Below are 22135 nucleotides of genomic sequence, written 5' to 3' on the forward strand. Positions count from 1 at the left end.
TGTCATGAAGTCATGGTTTGTGACTCCTCACGCTGCCTTAACGTTCCCCCCCCTAACCAGGGATTTGCTACTTGTTTTTGTTGAGCTCCGCTTCTGTCGTGCGCAATGACTGGCCAGGTATGAGATATGCCACAGCAGCAGGCACCATTAAGCAGCTGATCTACAGTAGATGAGTAGAGTCAGTGGTTCGGCTCCGTTCTGTGGTAGCACATAAACATGAGGATTAATCCTTAAGCCTTTCAACAAAGGTTCACTACCATCATTCAGTCCTTATCGGGCTGCACGCAGTGCATGTGCTGTAGCCAAGAGAGGAGATAACAGGCGGCATGGCTCAGCGGCTCCCAATGAACCTTAATGGTAAGCGTGGTTGCAAATAATCAACTGATCTTTGAAGTGCAATGGATGGGTGGATGATACATGGATAAGCATTTACGCATGCAGGCACAGAGACACACATGCATCATTTACTGGTTGACTTCTGTGAATGGTGAAGCCACGTGTTGTAGGAATAGTTGTAGAAATGACTGACCTTTTTATTTAGTCAGGGTTAGTTTATTGTTCATTATAAAGTAAGAAAAAGCAGTAGTCCTGAATGCTGCTCTGATTTATGAGATACACTACTGTATATGACCAAAACTATGTTGCCCCACCCATATCCACATACTTTGGTGTACTTGTTGAATGCGAGCAACTTCCAGCAGCGAGATCTTATGGAAAGCCTGAAACCAGAAGAATGGATGCTGTAATCTGTCCAGAAACCCTCACAGGTACTGCATTTAGCATAAACAAATATGCTCAAATCATAACATGACAAACTGCAGCCCAACATGCAACAACAGCTGTCAGTGTGTCAGTGTGCTGACTTGACTATGACTTGCCCCAAACTGCATGTGATTATCATAAAGTGGGCATGTCTGTAAAGGGGAGACTCGTGGGTACCCATAGAACCCGTTTTCATTCACATATCTTGAGGTCAGAGGTCAAGGGACCCCTTTGAAAATGGACATGCCAGTTTTTCCTCGCCAAAATTTTGCGTAAGTTTGGAGCGTTATTTAGCAAGATCACTTCTTATCTTGAAAGGCTTGAATATTACATTTTATTTCAATGAGTCTTACCAAGCGAATTTTCACTTGTTCCATTGGCTTCCTTGTATTATATGTTTTGTTGTTTTTTTTACTTATTGTTGAAGTGGCCTTTTATCCAGTGCATCAAACACCTGTGTAATGCTCGGAAGTCCACATTCCTTTTTTATGAGAGTCCACATATTTTTGGCCATAGCGTGCTTATTATAAATCTGTCTCCTGAGCATCTGTGTCTTTTTTATAGTAGATGACATCCACTCAAATACTGCAATATTGTCACTTTTAATGAGCAGTTAAATCTAGTGATGAGTGCGTTTGTTTTTTTTAAACGTGTGAAACAAAATATTTAAATGGTTTCAAATATGATTATTTTACTTTCCATTGCACGTCCAAAAATCCATGATTAAAGTGCCATATATTTTTTTTTTATAGTGGTGGACTGTCCTACCTTATGGTGTCAAGATGGACATTTATTTATTTTTTTCTAGTGCAAACAACGCCAGGTTATGAGATATTATTATAAGGATGGAGGTAGATTAATCCCCTCCCAACCACTCCCAGCATCCCCTCATCTCTCTCTCTCTCTCTGTCTCTCTCTCTCTCTCTCTGTGATGCTGCAGCCTCCTGTAGTCTCTCCAGTCTCCAGTAAACAGCAGTCATGGCGACAGTGGTCCAACCGCTCTCTCTGGATCGAGGTAAGGCGCTCGGAGCTTTTGCTATTTTCTGCTTGTCATCTCAGGCTTTTTTTTATTTCCACACATTTTGTAAAACTTCCTGCAAGGAGTAGTAGTAGCAGGTACATCCAGGTGTTTTGTGATTTCCTACAGATTGTTTGTACGGGTCGTTATTTCAATGCAATATGATCTCCTGCGCTATTCTAAATAAAACCGTGCAGAAGCCTATCCGTTCCGTTCCGTTCCATTCCATTCCATTCCGTTCCATTCCATTCCGTGCGTGCATTTTTGCAAAACGGAGCGCTCGTTTCTTCTGTTAAATGACATTAATCCACCATCATCTATTTGGACAAATGGACACGCTTTACACCGCTCCGTTTATTCCCATCTTTATTATGTAACCTCCTCGCTACTATTATCCCGTTACAGCTCGCTTCTTTCTGCTCTCCATCTGTATAAACAGAAAGCCTTTGCTATACTGAAATCTACTTTGTGATACAACTTTTGTATTTGAATAGGACAGGTGCTTCAGTTGTTGTCTTTTTTTTTGCACTTTTTGGAAACACAGACAGTATGCAAGCATATTGCATTTAAAGCCTATAATGATAAATTGAGATGGTGTTACTCAGCCTGTTTTTGATGATGCACCACAGGTAGTGTTTACTAAAGAGCTCAGATAATTGCAGACCATGTGACTTAAACACATATTTGTGCATCCCCCTGACCTCATTCCCATGGTAGTGATGCCTCCAGGATGAAATTTTGCATAATTTTGCATTTGTTTCCTCTTTATAGAAAAGAGCTGCTAACCTACAATGCATTTTAGGTTAGATGCTCAAGCTCAAGACCTTAGTAATATCATAGATATATATATATATATATACATTCTTGAGGAGCACAGAGTCCCTTTAAAGGTACAGTGTGTAGCATTTAGGGGATCTATTGCCAGAAATGGAATATAATATTAGGCTGATAAGTATGTGTTTCTTTAGTGTATGATCGCCTGAAAAGAAGATTTGTTGTGTTTTCTTCACCTTAGAATAAGCCGTTTATATCTAGGAGGAACGGTCAAACCAGACACAGGCTCTAGATAGGGCCATTCGTTGGCCACCGTAGTTCTCCTACACGTGGGAGAAGTTTAAGTTGGTTGCAATCTGCAACCTCACCACTAAAGATGCCACCAAATCCTACACACTGCACCTTTAAAGCTAGGGTAGGCAATTTATTTTAGAACCATTTTTTGTTATATTTTTTTGAAATGTCGTCACATTCCGACAGCAATCACTAAATACAATGCTCTGACAAAAAAATAAAGAAAACAATATCAAAAGTTATTCCTCATTTTTGGTGCGTTTTCCTACGGATGTCCAGCAACATGTGACGCTAGTGTCAATTTCCGCTCCAGTCTTTTCAAAATAAACTTCCGTCTTCACAGGAAACAAGTTGGTTAGGTTTACGCAACAAAACTACTTAGTTAAGTTTAGGAAAAAACAACAACTTAGTTAGGTTTAGACAATAAACCTACTTTGTTAGGTTTAGTAAAAGATCGTGGTTTGGGTTAAAATAACTCCGGAAGTGGCGTAACTTACGGAAGTTATGTGACACATAAATCAACGTTGACTTCTGGTTTCACACAGGGTACGAATACTGGTCTACTGGGCTAAAATAAACCTCCTCCCTGCGCAATGTTTGTCGCTCTTTATACTTTCTGGTTCAGCTACGAATGGTGTCTGAGAACAGCCCGGCTTTCATGTGTTGTGGGGTGGCCTGAAGGGCTGGGACTTTTCTCGGTTGGATACCCTCAAAATCTGTCTTACTCTTATACTGGTTTCTCCAAAATTGCCTACCCCTGCTTTAAATCCCTATACTTTCTTCTTAAAAGTGCCTATTTTTAGATCACAAGCGAAAAATTCCCAGTCTTACATTCAGACCAAACGCATATCCCCCTGTTGAAATGTAATATTGCGCAAGCCTTGCATGGGAAATGGATGCTGTCAAATATAGAGAAAGGAGAGCTATTTCCTCTGTGCCAAGTAAAGCTAGCATCAGCTCCCCAGTCACTTCCAAGCCACAGGAGGGGACTATAAATACACTTTATTATCTGGTGGGAGCATAAATGATTACGCAAGAATCCGACTAGTGTCACTTGTTATGTGGAATCCGAGTAATTAGCCACAATTGATCATTTTCTGCTATTAGAATTCGATTTTTATTGTCTTCCCTGTACTCAATTGCAATTTGTTCTTCACTAAAGTTTAATAGTTGTGAGCAGTGAAGCTTTACTGATGCACAAACTGCTGGGTGCAAGAGTGCTATGGCATGCAGAGTTAATGAAATCAGTCTAAGATTGCACCATCAGGCAAACAGATAAACAATACAACCCACGCCTCTCCAACTCACCCTATGGAATTATAGAAAGGGGCTTAGCTGTACTGATAAACAGGCTTTTAGAGGAACCATCTTCCGTCTTGGTAAAATGTCAGCCTTATCTGATCTTAGTCATTTGCCGGGGCAGTGATTCAGACGTGACCTCAGCCTCTACGCAGGGGGGGCTGATCCATATTCGCATTCTGTGGCATGAATTCAAGCAGTCAGCGGCTGGCAGCTGTAATGGCAGGAGCAGTAATAATGATAGTTTCACACAGGAGCCGTCATAGAGAGAGACATTACAGGCTCCCCTGTTTTCGTTTTTTTCTTTACAGCTGCTGCCACTTTGGAGAAAACACTATAATTGCTAATGAAAAGGTAGTCTCGGCTCGTGTGGGGAGTCGGCTTTAGAGTTGCTGAGTTTGTCAAACACACGCCGGGAGGAAACGGATAGAGATGTTCATTTCCAGACGCTCCCACTTGGCTTGTTGGGTCACAGCAGGATGAAAGGATCTTACATCACTGGCCTTCCTGTTATTGTCGGAGGAAATGACTCTGATAAGCAAGCACCAGAACCCGATCAGGAACAATGGATTTTGAACCTTCCTGAATATTTCATATAAACCAGACTGCGTTCTCTGTGGAGCTGACATTCAACTACAAATAGGCAAATCCCAGAGATGACAGTCTGTTTGATATGAAATAGTGAGAGCAGAGGTCATCATGATTCGTGGCTGCATCTCGGTTGCTTTTGAACCCTTCGCCAGAACAGAGATCGTCTGTGTGCAATAATTTTGAGTTGTAGGAACAAACTAAAAGTCTTAAGCTAGCGGCACAGCTAAATGCTAACACCAGCATGCAACATGCTCTCAATGAAAACGCTAACACGATGCTCAGCAGGTATAATGTTCAGCATGTTCAATATCTTATTTTAGTGTGTAAAGCATGCCAACATTTGCTAATTAGCACTAAAAATCCCAAATTGAATCCTTTGTCAAACTGTATATTTGTCTTTTTGTTCACAAGTGTTAAGTTTCACTTTCACTTTTGAAACATAGTTATTTTAATCCAAAACATGATTTCTTTCCCCTAAACTTAACAAGGTAGTTTTGTTGCCTAACCCTAACTAAGTGTTTTTGTCGCCTACACCTAAATAAGCCTTTTTGTTTGTGTTCAAAACATAACATTTCATTTAGTTTTACAAAGTGTTAGAAGGTGTTTTAAGTTTTCACTTTTACAACATAGTAGGCCTCTAATGACCTTTATCTATGATCCTTATAGCGGCCAATAACACTTATTTAATGGGATTAATTTAACTAAACTAGTGAACCGATCAACTGACCAATCAATGGGCATCCCTAGAATCACGCTGCTAGCATGACTAAAAACATAAATTTCATAGAAATTAGCCACCCTAATAGACACAGCTGATGTATATTAACACTCATAACCTGCATATCTACATCCCATAATTGAAGAACTAGTGTGACAGTGTATGATTAAAAGAAAACTGCAGTCTCAAACACTTAATGGAAGTATTATCAGCCTTATCTACAATACTTCTGCTTCAGTTAGTGGCTTCCTCAATTTCCCAGAATGACCTTAGATAACCCCCAAAATACAGCAGCAAACATTCATCTGTTGGTTATATAGGTAGTCAGAGAGAGCGATAGCCAGGTGGTACCTTTGGAAGGTCTTGAAAGTGATAGATTTTCAATTTGAGAAAAGATGGGTTGTGCTCTTTACATCTTGTAGCTGCATCGCATTCTGGTCTATAGAGGCTAGTTTCTCTGTTCAGAAAGCGGTTTCAAAAGTGCATTCTTCCCTGTGACGATGTTGAACATCACTCTAGAAAGAAGCCCTCCCAGCTTCAAGTACGACCCCTTTTGGTTTTCTTCCCTGTGTGTCAAGGTTTGGCAAGTCTCTGTACAGTTTATAGCATCCTGTCGTAATAGACTGAAGGAAATACGCAGCACTCTCCTGCCCTAGTCTTTGTTGTCCCTCTGAGAGATCATGGCGAGTTCACCAGACCTTATTCCCATGACATGCTCTCAACGATTCGAAGGATTAGAGGGTTGTTGACAAGCTGACGTCACTCGTAGCTGTTGATATCTCAACCCACCTCCGTTTTAATACAGAAATAAAGGTTCTCATTGTCATTGTCTTGGAGGGACACTTGGCAGCAAAGTTGCCAAGGGCACCAAGGTCAAAGTGGCAGATGGCAGATGGCGAGGCCTTTTCAGGACAGTTTATTCTAGCGTGGCATCCCAGATAGCATCTCTCAGGGTACGAAGGTAGGAGAGGAGTCAGAGGAAAGGTCATTTGAGGATCCTCAGGTTTAAGAGGTTTGATCACGACCGCATGATTTAATGAGCTCAGCCTCTGATCTGAGCCTGTTTATTTACATCGATGCAATTTTGTCAAAACGGCACTTCTAAGTGCTGAAAATGAATTACACTCAGTTCTGACTAATTGTAGCAGAAAACTGGAGCACTGCCCAGTGCAAGCACGTCCACACAACAATGTTGTGGAGCATTGAAGCCTTCATTACGTGTCGCTGTGCAGCTCTGTGCTGGCAACTCTAGAGAGAAGCGATCGCTCCTTCCTTTGGTGTTATTCCCTCTGTGTGTCAAGGTTTGGTGAGTCACACAATAGCAGTACAGTTTATAGCATCCTGTCTTTATAGACTGAAGGGAATATGTGCAGCACTCTACTGCCCCAGACTTTGTTTTCCCCTCTGAGAGATCATGACGAGTTCACTGATTTGAGGCCAGACCATATTCCCATCACATGCTCTCAGTCACACCAGCGGTTTGAAGGATTAGAGGGTTGCTGACAAGCTGACGTCACTCGTAGCTGTTGATATCTAAACCTACTTCTGTTTAATACAAAAATAAAGGTTCTTAGAGTCATTGTCTTGGAGGGACATTTGGCAGCAGAGTTGCCAAGGGTACCAATGTCAAAGTGGTGGTGGCGATGGCAGATGGCGAGGCCTTTTCAGGGCAGTTTATTCTAGCGTGGCATCCCAGGTAGCATCTCTCAGGGTACAAAGGTAGGAGAGTAATCAGAGGAAGGTCATTTGAGGATCCTCATGTTTAAGAGGTTTGATCACGACCGCATGGTTTAATGAGCTCAGCCTCTGATCTGAGCCTGTTTATTTACATCGATGCAATTTTGTCAAAACGGCACTTCTAAGTGCTGAAAATGAATTACAATCAGTTCTGACAGTTTTGACTAATTGTTCCAGAAAACTGGAGCGCCGCCCAGTGCGAACACGTCCACACAATGATGTTGTTGAAGCCTTCATTACGTGTCACTGTGTTCAGCTGTGTGCTGGCAACTCTAGAACGAAGCCTTCGCTCTTTCATGTACGACTCCTTTTGATTTTCTTCCATGTGTGTCAAGCTTTGGCGAGTCTCTGTACAGTTTATAGCCTCCTGTCTTAATAGACTGAAGGGAATATGTGCAGCACTCTACTGCCCCAGTCTTGTTTTCCCCTCTGAGAGATCACGGCGGGTTCACTGATTTGAGTCCAGACCTTATTCACATCACATGCTCTCAGTCACACCAGCGGTTTGAAGGATTAGAGGGTTGCTGACAAGCTGACGTCACTCAACCCACCTCCGTTTAATGCATCAATAAAGGTTCCTGGAGTCATTGTCTTGGAGGGACACTGTCCAGTAATTAGTGAGGATGAAGAAGACAATAAGTGCAATGTTTTTTCGGTCTCTGCTTTCACCACAGGCTCCCACTAGAGCCATTAGCCCTCAAGGAGTGATTTATTTGTCGTGCTTCGAGGGGATCGCTGCAGTAGGACAAATTAGAGCTAATTCTCTTGGCATGGGACTTGTTCGGTAAAACCCTGTCGTCCCATTTTACTCATTCAGAGTGATTATTTCACTTATTATGGATGGAATTAGCAGCAGAGTTGCCAAGGGCGCCAAGGTCAAAGTGGCGGTGGCAGATGGGAAGGTCTTTTCAGGACAGTTTATTCGAACACGCATTGCATCCCAGATAGCATCTCTCAAAAGTGCAAAGGTATAGGAGAGGGGTCAGAGGAAAGGTCATTTAAGTAGAATTAGTGATTTTCAGAGATTGAATGACTGCATAGTTTAATGAGTTCAACCTTTGATCTGAGCATTTTTATTTACATCGCTGCACTTTTGTCAAAACGGCACTTCTAAGTGCTGACAATGAGTTACACTCAGTTCTGCCGCTGTTATAAAATGGCCTAATTGGAGCGCTGCCCAGTGCGAACACGTCCGCACAACAATGTTGTGCAGCCTTGTCGAGCGTTGAAGCCTTTATTACGTGTCACTTTGGCTTTGTTCAGCTCTGTGCCTTTTCTCTAATCAGCAAATGATGAGGATGACCTTTATTAGTCAGTCTGACGTTAGATGAGCTCAGAGAAATTAGTTTCCAGAGTTCGGGGCCACACAGACAATGACAGTTATCGTCATCTTATGCCACCTTCCCTTTTTTTGCATTGAATTGTATTATTCTTTAAAAAAAAACAAGACTCTTTAAAGGGCTTTTGTGAGCAGATAATGAATGTCTGATGAGCTGAGCAAAGGTCTCTTTGTGATTAGATAACATTTTATATTGTACGTTAAAGCTAGTAATATGGAGTGAGAACTGTTTTGTTCAATATGGGATTTTTTTATGATAAGAAATCACAACTGCTGCAGTACTTTACATTGCTAGTTAATACGAGTATAGATATACGTTTTTAAAGGAACAGTGTGTAACAATTAGGGGATCTATAAGCAGAAACAGAATATAATATTAAAGGTCTTATTGATATATTTTTATGCAGACAAATGTTTAAAAAAATGAATACATCCACAGAGGGAATTTCTTGAACTTTGGCACAAACGTCCACTTGGATCCAAGGATGAACTGCATTGGATTTGGTGGTCAAAAGTTAAAGGTCAAGGTCACCGTGACCTCACATCTGTCCTATTCTTATGATATCTCAGGAACGCCCTGAGCAAATTTCTTGAAATTTGGCACAACTGTCCACTTGGACTCAAGGATGAACTGATTAGATGTTGCTGGTCAAACATCATTGTGACCTCACAAAACACGCTTTTGGCCATAACTCAAGAATTTATATGCTATTTATGACAATTTCACACAAATGTCTATCAGGATAAAATGATGAAGTGATGAAATTTTGGACAGACGTGGATGTAAACTGCAACTTGACTGGTTGGTGGAGGCATACAACTGCGGCAGTGGTGGGTTAAGGCAAAAGGATGCCAATCATTACGGAATAATCTTTCTCCCCTTTTATTCTCCGTCATTACATTGCAGTCTTTACAGACTACATGGCGTGGAAACGACATGTCTAAAGCACAAATGGCGTTCTTAGTGCACTACTTTTGCCTTGCACATTAACGTGTTTTCGACAGACATGGATGAAAAACTGCAACTTGGCTTGTTGATGGAGGCATACAACTGCTAGGTGGTCATTTCTACCTTAGTTAGTCAGAAAGCTTTTCTACAGCCTCCAGAGAGAGAGAGAGAGAGAGAGAGAGAGAGAGAGAGAGAGAGAGAGAGAGAGAGAGAGAGAGAGAGAGAGAGAGAGAGAGAGAGAGAGAGAGAGAGAGAGAGAGAGAGAGAGAGAGACAGGGGAACTTGTTGCATTCAGTTTCTAATCATCCAATAGAAATCCAAGTTGTTGAGGTCCATTAACATTGAATGTTTTCCTACCTCGCTTGTTTCCCTTCATATCAAATCTGTGTTGTAACACTGCCTTCGAAATGAATGTCACAAGGTCATATTTCCGTGGGATGTCAAGTACACTACATGTTTGCCGTTGAAGTGATTAAAGTCGTGTTGCCAAGCAACCAACAACACAAATGGATGTTGTCTTCCCACTCTTCTTGCGAACACAGTAAACACGATCCCACTCGAAGACACCATAAGGCGTCTGGTCCTCGACACAAATTCCTACAGGATCTTGCAGTTTGATGTGAAAAAGAAATGGAATATTGCATGAAACGTTTTGGGACATTTACTAGTATTTTAATTCTGTTTGAAGCACTAGAGCACCTTTAATACTTGATGGTATGAGAGCATAAAAGCGGAGGCAAGATCCAGCTGTAAAAATGTGTTAAATCACAGGTTTTAGTTTGACTTAAATGCTGTGTTTAAGAGTAGTGAGCAATATTGTGACTCCATCATTAGCACGCAATGGGAACTTTGCTCCGAGAGCGTATTAGTGAAGTCTTGACAGTCACGTAATTAAAAAACTTGCTTTAAACTTAGCTCGTTTAATCATTAAGTATCACTAATGAGAATCCCCCCATCCTTAGATAGAAGAGGGAAATTAAGTACTGACAGGATATCTACCGGTGTTATCACTCTGCTTAATATGGCAGCGGTGCATTACACTGTAACTGTATCTTGACGTGGCGTGCACACAAGTTATTCTGATTGGTGTCACAACTCCTCTAAGACGTCAAAAGATACTCTGTAATTACAAGTCGTGATTTTTCCTTTGCACACTGCGCTATCTCGGTGTGTTTTCTCCTAAAGCCTTTTTCTGCCAGATAATGAGAGAAAAAGATTTTCTTGTGTCACCCTTCTTTAAAAAAGAAAATCCTCATTTAGATACAGCAGCATCAGCTCCCCTTTCTCTTCCTTTGGAGAGGAGTCTGTCAAACTACACAGTGTGAATGACCTAATTGCATACAGGCTGTTTGCTTCAGAGATATGCTAAATTTGGCAGACTTTCCGTTGTCAACGTGGAGCATATAGTTTTCACTGAGGCGGATGTAAAAAGGTGTACAGATGTTGCACACATCTGGACCCAATGAATCCCCGAGGGCCCCCAGAGGGTCTCTGGGTTGAGATTAAAGTCGAGAACAGTACAATAAAGCACTTGAGGGCTGAACTTGATTTCCCTCTGCTGTATTTTCGGTGATTTGGTCAGGATTACTGTGAAGTCCGGTGGTCGCAGAAGTATTGAAATATTTATTTATGTCGCAGCTCAGTAAGACAGTCTCAAATGGACAAGTGAGGCAAACAGGTAAAAACAAGATTCACTGTGTCCAGGTTATAATAGTTTTGAACTTTCCATTAGTTTTTATTTTATTTTATTCAAGTTTAGTTTAGTTTTCAGTGTGTTTGCTAGTTTTAGTTTCAGTTTTTCAGAAAGGTTTAGTTTTAATTTTTATATATTTAGTTTTCTTTTTTTTTCTTTTCTTGTTAGGGCCAGCTATAACATCTCAGAAGTATGTAGCTACATGTACCTACAAAATACATGGTTTGAGACCTGTTTAGTTATGGCCATAATGTTTAATATCTATGTTACAAAGAATTTCTATTAACATTCTATTAACTATTAACAGTAAAACTATTAATACCGCACAGTACAAGTCCTGCATTCAAATGTTTTCTTTAAGTGAAGAGTGAAAGAGAGGTATAATCAGCACAATGTACTTAAATTTACTTAATGTCTGTTCAAGGTGGAGCTTTCAATTCTAATATAATAGTTTACTGAATAATAATGCATTATATTTTAATTGTTGTGTGAGTCAAATCTGAATCTGCAACATAACCAGTAACATTTCTCTGTCAGGTAAATGTAGTAATACAATGTTTTCCTCTGAAGTAGAAGTACACAGTAAGTAGTATAGAGTTGAGTTGCATATTTTTAAGTGGCCTTTTGTAAGTTATTTCTGTGTACAATGAGCTAGAATAGTAACATAATTCAACATTTTCCATATCTAAACATCTTAATAAATCTATAGCTGTTTGGGGCCCTTTTAGTTGGGGACCTGGTAAAGTCTGCCTCTGCAAAAAGGGCGAGGCATGCAGGCAGAGGGTGCAAAAAGTCAAGCGAAGAGATGTAACAAGACAGGAAGGCGGGAACAACAAGGCCAGAATGCAAAGACTGAGTTGCACAACAGGCGATTTGGTGGAGAGCTGAGAGGAAACGGCAGGTATATAAACTGAAACCCCTGGGAACAGCTGTGCAGCTGGGTGTGGCATGGGAGGCGAGAAATGTTCACAGGAGATCAGTGCAGGGATGGAATATAATAGCAGCAGGAATATCTGGAATGACATGAGAATTAGTAGCTGCTGGCAGATAAATAACAGAGGTTAAAGGTGCATAAACAATATTTTTGTATTTTCAATGGATCACATGACTATGACTATATGACAGACCCACAGAGAACTATCACCTGACTTTGTTCTCTTCAGCTGTACAAAGCATTTAGCTTTTGGGTTTTGTGCTACCTGCTCAGCACCAAACAGCAGGCAGACACAGTTAGCATCTAGCTGGTGAACGTAGCGGAGCATTTAGCAGCTAAATAGACGGATATTTCCCTCAGGAGTCGCTGGAGACCCACAACGGAGCTCAAGGAGAGTGAATATTGAATTTACATTCATCAGGTGGCTAGAGACAAGACTCCAACTGAATGTTAATGTTGCTTATAGTGACTTATAACCAGCTTGTAATATGTTATATCTGCCTATACCTCAGGTATTTTAGTACTTCACTTGAAGCAGCACCCAATGACCTCGTAGAATAATCATATAATAATGCATTATAACACTGATTATAATGCATTATTACACGGCTTTGTTGAATACTCAATTCTGATTGGTCAATCATGGCGTTCTACGGTCTGTTATTGCTTTATAGCAGACCGTTGCTATGTATAACAGGCCGTTGCTATGGGCGCAGATCTGATGTCGGACTCTGACTGACCGTTTTTGTATCAAATTATTGATTTCTTAAGTAAGTAGCGGTGTAATAAGCGGGATAATGTACAGCTAGCGGGTCATTGTTGTGAAATAAACCCCTTCAGGTTGGGTTTATTTTATTGCTTGCTGTATATTATCCCTGTAGTGACCAGCAACTATTAAGTATTATGATACTTGATATTATAAGTCATGATAAAATGCTTTGTAATGTGTTATGATTGTTAGAAATGATAATGAATATATATGAGTGCTTGTAACTATAATTATACAGTGCTAAAAGCAGATAATAGCATTATAGACATGGGAAAGTGCTACTGAAAATGTTCTGTAAAGTACAAGTACCTTAAATACAGTGCTTGTTCCACCACTAGTGAAGTCAATAATGCATGGCTTGAAAATACAGTTTATTATCTATTTATGACATATTGTAAAAGAGTTAAATCCAGCAGCGTTCATGCATGCTGTTATTGCATAGCAGAGTTACGGGTGGGATCGTATTTCCTGTGTTACCCTCCAGCTGAAGTTATTCATAGACCGTGCATATAACAGGCACACCATGTGGGTGTCGAGCACATACTTAGTGTTATCTTCAGCTGTGCTTCGTTTGTTCTGTCAGCCTCTTTTCTAGGTACAACATGACATGGAGTGGGATCTTTCACCATGTCACTGTTATCAGAGTGCAAAGGGGTCATCCAGGAGCTTTATTTTCCACCCCGTCACTGCCAGACTGTTAGGTAATGTAATATGTCATTCCGCTGCACATCTGATTCGGGAATCCTTTCCTGTTAATGTGACGTAACCGCGATCCCCTGCAGTCATCTCTGCTGCGCCGTCATGGAACACAATCAGCCAATTCAATGCCTCTTCCCCTGGGTTTTTTTTTTTTTTTTTACATCCCTCTGATCAGTCACACAGCTCATCTGATGTCCCACTTTTACATCAAGCGTACAGAGCAGTGGGTATTGAAGTGCACTCATGGGGCAGTTTTGCTTAAATCCGTGTGGCTCAGAACTGAAGATGCAAACAAAAGGGGGTTTTCTTGCACGATATTATGCGCTGGAAATAATCCAGCAGGCATGTGCCAGTTTTCATGCGACACTAAGATCATACTTTGATTTGTTTACACCACACGGTATCTCCCTTGTGTGTGGAAAACAGTGTGGCGACGAAGCAGAAAATCTTCACACACAGAGATTAGATATCACTGGAAGCAATAAAGGGTAAATGTGCTAATACAGTGCCAGCGTTTCATTACCTCTGAGCTGCTCCGTGTGAACCAGAGAGCTATATGATTATTACCACTCATTTTGTGTGGACACTAATCAACTTTTATGTGTCCCTGTGCTTTTTACGTTGGGATAAAACTGCAAAGAGACATGACATATATTGACTGGAGCAGGCTGACAGCATTACTGTTATTACAATAGTCGTAAATGTTTGATGCAAAGCTGGTGGAATTTAAAATGACCCGAATTCAAGTTGGAAAGATTACAACAGGAAATGGGCAGGCGTCACTTTTGATCAGCGAGATAAAAGCAGCACCAAAAATGTCTGCAATATCAATCTTTGAAGTTCCCGACGCCCAGTCGAAGTCCTTCATGTGGATAAAGGAAATGGTGCTAATGAGCATGTGAGAGCAAATAACAGCAGAGGGGGGAAAAAAACTCTTTCCTGGATGGCCTCTGACCTCCGTTTAATGAGAAAGAAATGCTCATAAACCTCAGAGACAGATGCCCTTGCTGCTTGGAAGTGTACCAGCTCATTTACAAGCTATTCACAATCTGTGTTTTTTGATATTCAGACATAGAGGGAAAAAATACTGACCCAAAAACCTTGATAGAAAATATCAATATGGTATACTTAGCAGAATATCAGCTCTTTAAAACCCCATATGGTGGATTTATTTTCAGATGAAAATAGTTAAACGCTGGCTGTGCTTATGAATATTGGCCTTTCGTTTGCCAGGTGGTCAACACAACACTCCAGATGAATGCTAATGTTACTCCGTAAGTATACATACTGAACTGCTTGCAAAGAGATTCGCCATATCAACTTTAAATATGATGATTTGTCAATGCTGTATTCACAACTTGTTTCTGCTGCCCCCAAGTGGCCAAAATCAGTCATTGCAGGTTTTGCAAGTTACTACAAGGAACTTTTAACTGGTTATGAAACAGTCTCAATGTAATACTTTATGCCTCTATAAGACTTACAAAAGCAAACGAGACCATCAGAGAGAAGATTGTCTATTTCTATATGCCGGTAGTTACTCTCAATGCCTGTCATCGGGTCTGATTCCCCGCAACATAGGACAAAACGATTTACGGCATACAGGTTAACCTCAGACTCCGGAAGTGTCGGACCCTGCTGCAGTAAAATGGGCGGTTTTCTAAAGGGAGTCTGGCAGCTGCAGATCTTTACGACACGATGCGGTGGTGTTCATGGAAACACTACCGCTTTTGTCCACAGGGGCCGCCAAAATCAACACGAAAGTTCCTTGTAGTTGCTTTAAGTGCAAGCCCCCAGGAAGCGCTACGGGCTTTTTTAGCAAATCTTTGTAGTGGCCAAACGGTGGAATTACAACTTTCTGGTCCGTCACGCTTCACTTACCCAGATTTTTTTATCAAAATTGATATTTGCTGGCTAAAAAATGATAAAAATGCTTTTTTCTATTCCTCTGAATTAATTAAAGGGGACCATTTATGCTTTTGTGCTTTTCACCTTTCCTTTATTGTGTTACATAGTTTTTTGTGCATGTAAAAGGTCTGCAAATTTACAAAGCCCAAGCGTTTTTTGAACATTAAAGCATGTAAACATGTTCTGGTAGAAGCCCAAAATACAAATATGCACCTGAAAATGAGCATAATAGGTTTCGTTTTTAAATCAATAACCCATTGTTTAAAGAATTAGTCAGAATTTCAAGTGGCAAATCTGCCAGCATTACTGTATCATTGTAAATTGCATTATTTGTTGTGTAGGAACAGAGAGCTTGACAGGCGTAGCAACAGTAACTAAGGGGGGCGAAGCTTAGCGAAAGGTTAATTGGGGAATGACAAGCAGGTGCGCCGATAGGTGTGGGGATCAGGGGACCGCAACTGGTGCCAAGACATTTATAGCCAACATTGTGTATAATTTCATATACAGGTACATGAGACTGAGTAGAGCCGTTTGATTAATGGCTGATTAGCATCACTGTGATGACACGCCTCATTGCCAGCTCTCTCATCTGCCAATACAACTCCCGCCGGACTAGTTCTCACGGGCCGTAAACCGGTCTTCGATGGGAACCCAAACTTGCAATTTCAAGCAGATCAATATAATCCTCAGCACTTCATTACAAGAGCGCTTGAAATAGAAACAGTCCCTGGGTTTCTCTGCTCATTGTCTCCGCTTGTAGTATAAAAGGCAAAATGCAATAAAGGGCACGATCTCAGCGTGTTCCACATTTCCTTTTTATGGCCTTATACAGTGTTCACACAGTCAGAGCTGGAGACTACTTCTTTTCTTGTCTCCCACAGGTCTGCAAACAGTAACAGCTCCTCTGTCTGCCGTCTGCTTTATTGAGTTACTCCCATATTCCCACAATTCAATATCAGCGTGTGTGTGAGTGTCTGATGCCTCTACGCACAATTTATCACTGTGTACTGTGTGAAAAGAGACACTGATGCAGCCTTTAGTGAGATGCCAGTGTGGAGAAACTGATTAGTCAGTTTGTATTGACTTACTGCTTGTTATGATGACGCCTGATTTTATAATAGTATCGAACAACCCGGTCTGACAGGAAGGCGTATAAATACCACGACGTTACACAGCAACCCATTCTCACTCCCAACTCGTCAATTACCGCCGCTTGGTAAGTGCACCTCGGCATCAGCGACGAACCAGGGGTTCAACTAACTCCAATATAAACCCACCCACGGTGTAATTTCAAGGTCGGACCAAGTGACGTATTAGAAATAACATTACATGCATAGTGTCTTTTCAAAATAAACTTCCAACATGTGATTACTTTGTTTTTAGGTTTACTTACGCAACAAAACGACTTGGTTTAGGTTTAGGAAAAGATCGTGGTTTGGGTTAAAATAAGTATGTTTGTTATGTAGAATAAGTACGGAAGTTACGTAACAAAATTATGGTGAAATAAGTCAGTTAATTTGGTTTCACATGGGAAATGAACAGCGGTCTCCTGGGTGAAAGTCCTGCATTTGTTTGACCCATCCAACCCACCCTACGTGGACTTTCTCACTCTTTATACTACGCCAGTTGCTCTGATCGTCTAATAATGATATGGATGGGTGTACATCGTTTTTTAGGGCTGTCAATCGACATATTTAATCGCGATTAATCGCATGATTAGTTTATCATGATTAATCTCAAATTAATTGCAAATTTTTTATGCTTGTCAAGTATTCAATCCTCTTATCAACACTGACCAAGCGACGATATTTGACGAGTTGGGAGCGAGAATGGGTCGTGTGAAACTAGAACAAAACAGGAATATTTATAACAGCTCCACTGTAAAACCGCACCGACTATCTCTCTTTATGCGGTCGCGGGTCTCTGGACACACGAGCTGATTAAAGCATGTTATTGACCCAACAGTCCAAGTCCAGTGATTGAGTAGCAAATGGCTTCCCTCTCCTTCCATTATGTATCTCTATTCGGTCTGCCAGTTTCAGAGGGCAAGAAATTAATCAGCCAAGCTGGCGCGCTCATTGAGCTTCAGATAATTAGGGAAGGAGAGCTCGGTAGACCTCGGAGTCACGGCCTCGAACTCAAGGCTTAGGTTTAGTGTAAATGCTTTGTAATGCCTTACACTTACCAAGAAGGGTTACCTTTGGGCAACGAGTGCCTGACTTATTCCCTCACTACCTTATTCTCATGCACATAGCTAAGCCAATGCAAACGACCCATGGATGCTATTCTATCTTTCTTGCCCCAGCTGGCCTTGACTGAGCCTATTTCCATTATCCCACCCATTGATTCGCTCCAGCGCCTTTCTCGTGTGGCTGTGCTGTTAATGTAATTGAATGGGGCATTTTTTTTCCCCCGCTCTGTCCCCTTGGTATGAGTGCCCACACACACATACCACTCACACCCGTTGTCTGTCCCTCTCTCTCTGCCAGATGTTGCCAGGGCTATCGAGCTGCTGGAGAAGCTGCAGGAGTCGGGTGACGTGCCCGGTCACAAGCTCCAGTCTCTGAAGAAGGTCCTTCAGAGTGAGTTCTGCACAGCCATCAGAGAGGTGAGTCACTGTCAAGGGAGGGAACCGCTGGTCCGTGAAAATGACTCATGTCTTTTTCATTCTTTTTTCTTCTGTGAGACTGGTTATTTATTTTTATTTTTTACTTTTTTATGATGACCTTTCCAGTGCTGCCACTCCTTCCGATCGATCATTGTGCTACAGGCACTGAGATGTTTTTTGTCCTTGGAGTTGCTGTTGATGAAGCTGTTACTCTTTTATCTGTTCAGTCATGGTTGCTGTGTTGTCAACACCTTTTTTCTGTTTATTCCAAACAAACCAGAAAAGTAGAATGCATCACTTCCTGTGATATAACACTGAGGGGAAGTACTCCCCACAACAGCTTGTCTAGTAAACATAGAGTTTTACTTTGTAAAGCTGCACCATACAAGTTACAACTCAAATTTGAAATTGATACCTTCCATGAGCCTGTGTTACGTCATTCTTTATGTAGGGCATAATGTACAGCTAGCGGGTCATTGTTGTGAAATAAACTCAGACCAAAGGATTCCTTAGGTTTTCTATATTAATTTGATGCCGGTATCTTCACTCTAGCTTGAAAACTCAGCCTGCAACAACCTCTGAAAGACAGAATAGCGGCCGGGTCCGCCAGCGGCACGTCAGAGTTTTAAGGGGTTAATACTCTTATCAACATGGGAGTGGGCAAATATGCTGCTTTATGCAAAATGTATGTATATATTTATTATTGGAAATCAATTAACAACACAAAACAATGACAAATATTGTCCAGAAACCCTCACAGGTACTGCATTTAGAATAAGGAAATATGCTCAAATCATAACATGGTTCAAGACCAACAGGCAACAACAGCTGTCAGTGTGTCAGTGTGCTGACTTGACTATGACTTGCCCCAAACTGCATGTGATTATCATATCAAGTGGGCATGTCTGTAAAGGGGAGACTCATGGGTACCCATAGAACCCATTTTCATTCACATATCTTGAGGTCAGAGGTCAAGGGACCCCTTTGAAAATGGCAATGCCAGTTTTTTCTCGCCAAAGTTTGGAGCGTTATTTAACCTCCTTCGCGACAAGCTAGTATGACATGGTTGGTACCAATGGATTCTAGTTTGGTTATCTAGTTTCATAAGATGGCAGTATCTTCACTCTAGCTTTAAAGCTCTGCCCGTTACAACCTCCGAAAGATCAATTGCATTAACGTTGACATCCCTAATGATTAGCCGGTCGCAGGTGAATTAAGTAGCAAATTTAGTGATTAGTAGTAGCATTTACCAATTTACCATTGACTTTACACCTAAAATTGTGATTAGCTGGTGCAACCGGCTGCTATTGCTATGCTTAAAATGTTAATATAATTTAGTTGTTCCATGACTTGACTATAAAGATAGCACTCCATGATTTTGTAGTATACAGCAGTGCCAAAATGTGCTCCAAGCACGTCACGACTGATGCTTTGAAACTCAGCAGAACAGTAAATTGGGAGAAATTATGGCTATAAAACATCTGAGAGTATACCTTTAAGTTACTGTTGTACATCAATCAAAAAATGACTGCCGCATAATGAAATTGTGAGATGTTTTGCTCTGCTTTATTACTGCTGGAGCTGAACAGCAACAGTGAAATTTTGACTGCATGAAAAATTCCCACAGAACATTTCAATAATTACGAGGCCAGAAAACTTTTACGAGCATTTCATTAACTTGAAGGTTTGATAAACTCGTTACAGTGAATTTTAATTAAGCAAATCACTTTTAGAAATTAGTTTTAATCACATTTTTACAGGGACGGAATAAAGTGTGAATAGCTAACAGGAGTTTTCCTCCTCTTGCTTTAAATGCTTTCATTCACACGCACGTACCTCCATCATCTGAACACCATTCATCAGGAGGACAAAACAAACAAGAGTATTCACTCTACATGACACCGCTACACGGGCTGATAACAGCACATCTTGTGTATTTAGTGTCCTGTCTGTTGTGATATACTGTAGCATCACCCAGTGACATGCATTTGTTAAGCAAACAGGACTTTGAGGAGCAGAGAGACGGATGACAGATGCCGCGTCCGTGCTGCAAGTTAATTGTAAACAAAGCCAACATGCAATTTGTCCTCGAATGAAAGCCGACTATTAGCAGATGTTGTTGTGTTGTAAATTAAAAGGACATTAAATGAGATTTTACGGCGTCGGAGCACAAAATAACCATAATATGTTTTGGAGTATTGATCTGTATCAATGACCCGAGGCTTTCTAGGCCAGCTGCTGAGATCTCTGGTTTACCAAACTCACTTTCTAACCGTACCATGTTCTGTTACCTTCTGTTTAGATATTTATAAGGGGGTAAACCCAGTGGGCTACCTCCGGGTCTGAGAAGTGAAGCCAATGCAGAATTACCTTAAACTTGCACGACCCTATTTCTCAATTGATTTATTGTCTCAGTAAACATTGTAAACATGAGTTTATGGTCTCAATCGTTAGTTTCAAGTCTTCTTCAATACAGCATGATGTTCATTTAGTAAATTATGGTCCCACTTAGAGTCAAATAGACCATAAAGCAAGGGATGCTTTAGGGCGTGGCTACCTTGTGATTGACAGGTCGCTACCACGGCGTTGCACGGTCTGGGAGTTGTCTGTGTTTTCGTCTTTAACCCTTTCACAGTGTGTTTTCAGTTCATGAAAGTTAATAGTGACCTTTTTGGTCGCCTGAAAATGTCTTATTCAGCGTTGTACTTGGCTCCACCCTCTCGTGTCACTTCTGGTTCCATGAAACCAAGATGGCGACGGCCAAAATGCCGAACTCGAGGCTTCAAAAAGGGACACAAGAGGACACATTTTATGTCCAAACACTGCTTCAAAGTGATGCTCTTCTATTTTTTTCATCATAGTTCTTATAGACTCATTAGAAGCTTTATTTACAGCCAGTGCCTCGTCATGATAATGAAAAGGTCGCCAACACTGGCAATGACACCAATTAGGTGAAATGGCTTCTGACAGAGCATTATGTAAGAACCCCGACATCATGCAAAGTGACAGAGAGGAAGAAAGCACTCTCCTCTCGCCGGGTCCAGCTCTGCTCCGGCCCTCTCCGGGAAGCCCTGGCACATCCTGACACCAACTGCACGTCTGGCAACCGGCTGAGTGATCTCAGTGCCAGTCGCTGGCGTGCAACCACGATGATTCTCACAAAACTCTGAAAAGGGCCTCAGCAGCAGCAGATGCCCTTTTTCCAAGAGGCAAAGATGCAGACCACTTCACCCACAAAGAGCTGGCTATACACAGTCGCCAGGGAAACTGTGAGAGATGCTCCGGGATAAGTGGGCTGCAGAGAGGCTGACTATGGTTTATAGTCGATTACAGGTTTGTGAGAGGCGATGATACGACGGTTTCTCTCTGTGCTGAGCCAGCTGGAGGACAGGTTGGAAGTGCTGGCCATTGCATACTGTAGATTATTATTGTTATTAAGCTGAGTTGTTGTGGTGGAAGAGCAGCTGTGTCCTCAGATGCACTGTTTGCACCCGGTACAATTAGAGAACACATTCACAACCACAGGGTTCACCAGTGTTGTAGTGCTAAAGGTCGGTCGGTCTCAAGACCACTTTTTGAAGGTCATGTCTCGAAATCGACCACATTTTTACTCGGCCTTGTCTCGGTTTCAGACAAAGAGGACTCTGGATTTTGTATCAATAAATTGCAATTCTTGCTCATAGAAAAACAAAGAAAAATTCCCACACATAAAAATCCCCTCTGCAATGCCATTTTATTATTATATCAAGACATTTTTCATGTTACACCTATACATACTCACACATATTCCAGGGGTTCTCAACCTTTTGTAACTCGAGGCCCACTTTTGATTGTTAAAAAAGTTCCACCTTCCCAAATAAATGACAAACTGGGCTATAAATATGTGTTATGCCACTGTCAGCTGTAATGACCCACATAAATATTCAGTTTACCCTCACCCATCACTGCCTGTCATTATGAATCCAAAGTATTCAGGGTAATATTTCCTCACCACACGCTTTGGAACTATTACAGGTGCAGGGTTGTCTCCAGCATCACTTTTACGT

The 22135-nt window shown here is 41.3% G+C and overlaps 1 protein-coding gene across 3 annotated transcripts in view; it reads left to right on the forward strand.

Moving 5' to 3' along the window:
- The first annotated feature begins 909 nt into the window (after positions 1-909).
- lin7a (lin-7 homolog A (C. elegans)) overlaps positions 910-22135 on the forward strand; it is a 54818-nt gene continuing 33592 nt past the window's right edge. For 2 of the 3 annotated variants that reach the window (XM_074625848.1, XM_074625847.1), the window contains exons 1-2: positions 915-1777; positions 17971-18089. In XM_074625848.1, coding sequence (XP_074481949.1) covers positions 1741-1777; positions 17971-18089 — 156 coding nt within the window. In that variant the 5' untranslated portion in view covers positions 915-1740. Of the gene's footprint in view, positions 1778-17970; positions 18090-22135 lie in introns of all 3 variants that reach the window. The other variant, XM_074625846.1, reaches the window with a different exon arrangement.

The sequence above is a fragment of the Sebastes fasciatus genome, chromosome 23 (genome assembly GCF_043250625.1).
Source record: "Sebastes fasciatus isolate fSebFas1 chromosome 23, fSebFas1.pri, whole genome shotgun sequence".
Taxonomy (NCBI): Eukaryota; Metazoa; Chordata; class Actinopteri; order Perciformes; family Sebastidae; genus Sebastes; species Sebastes fasciatus.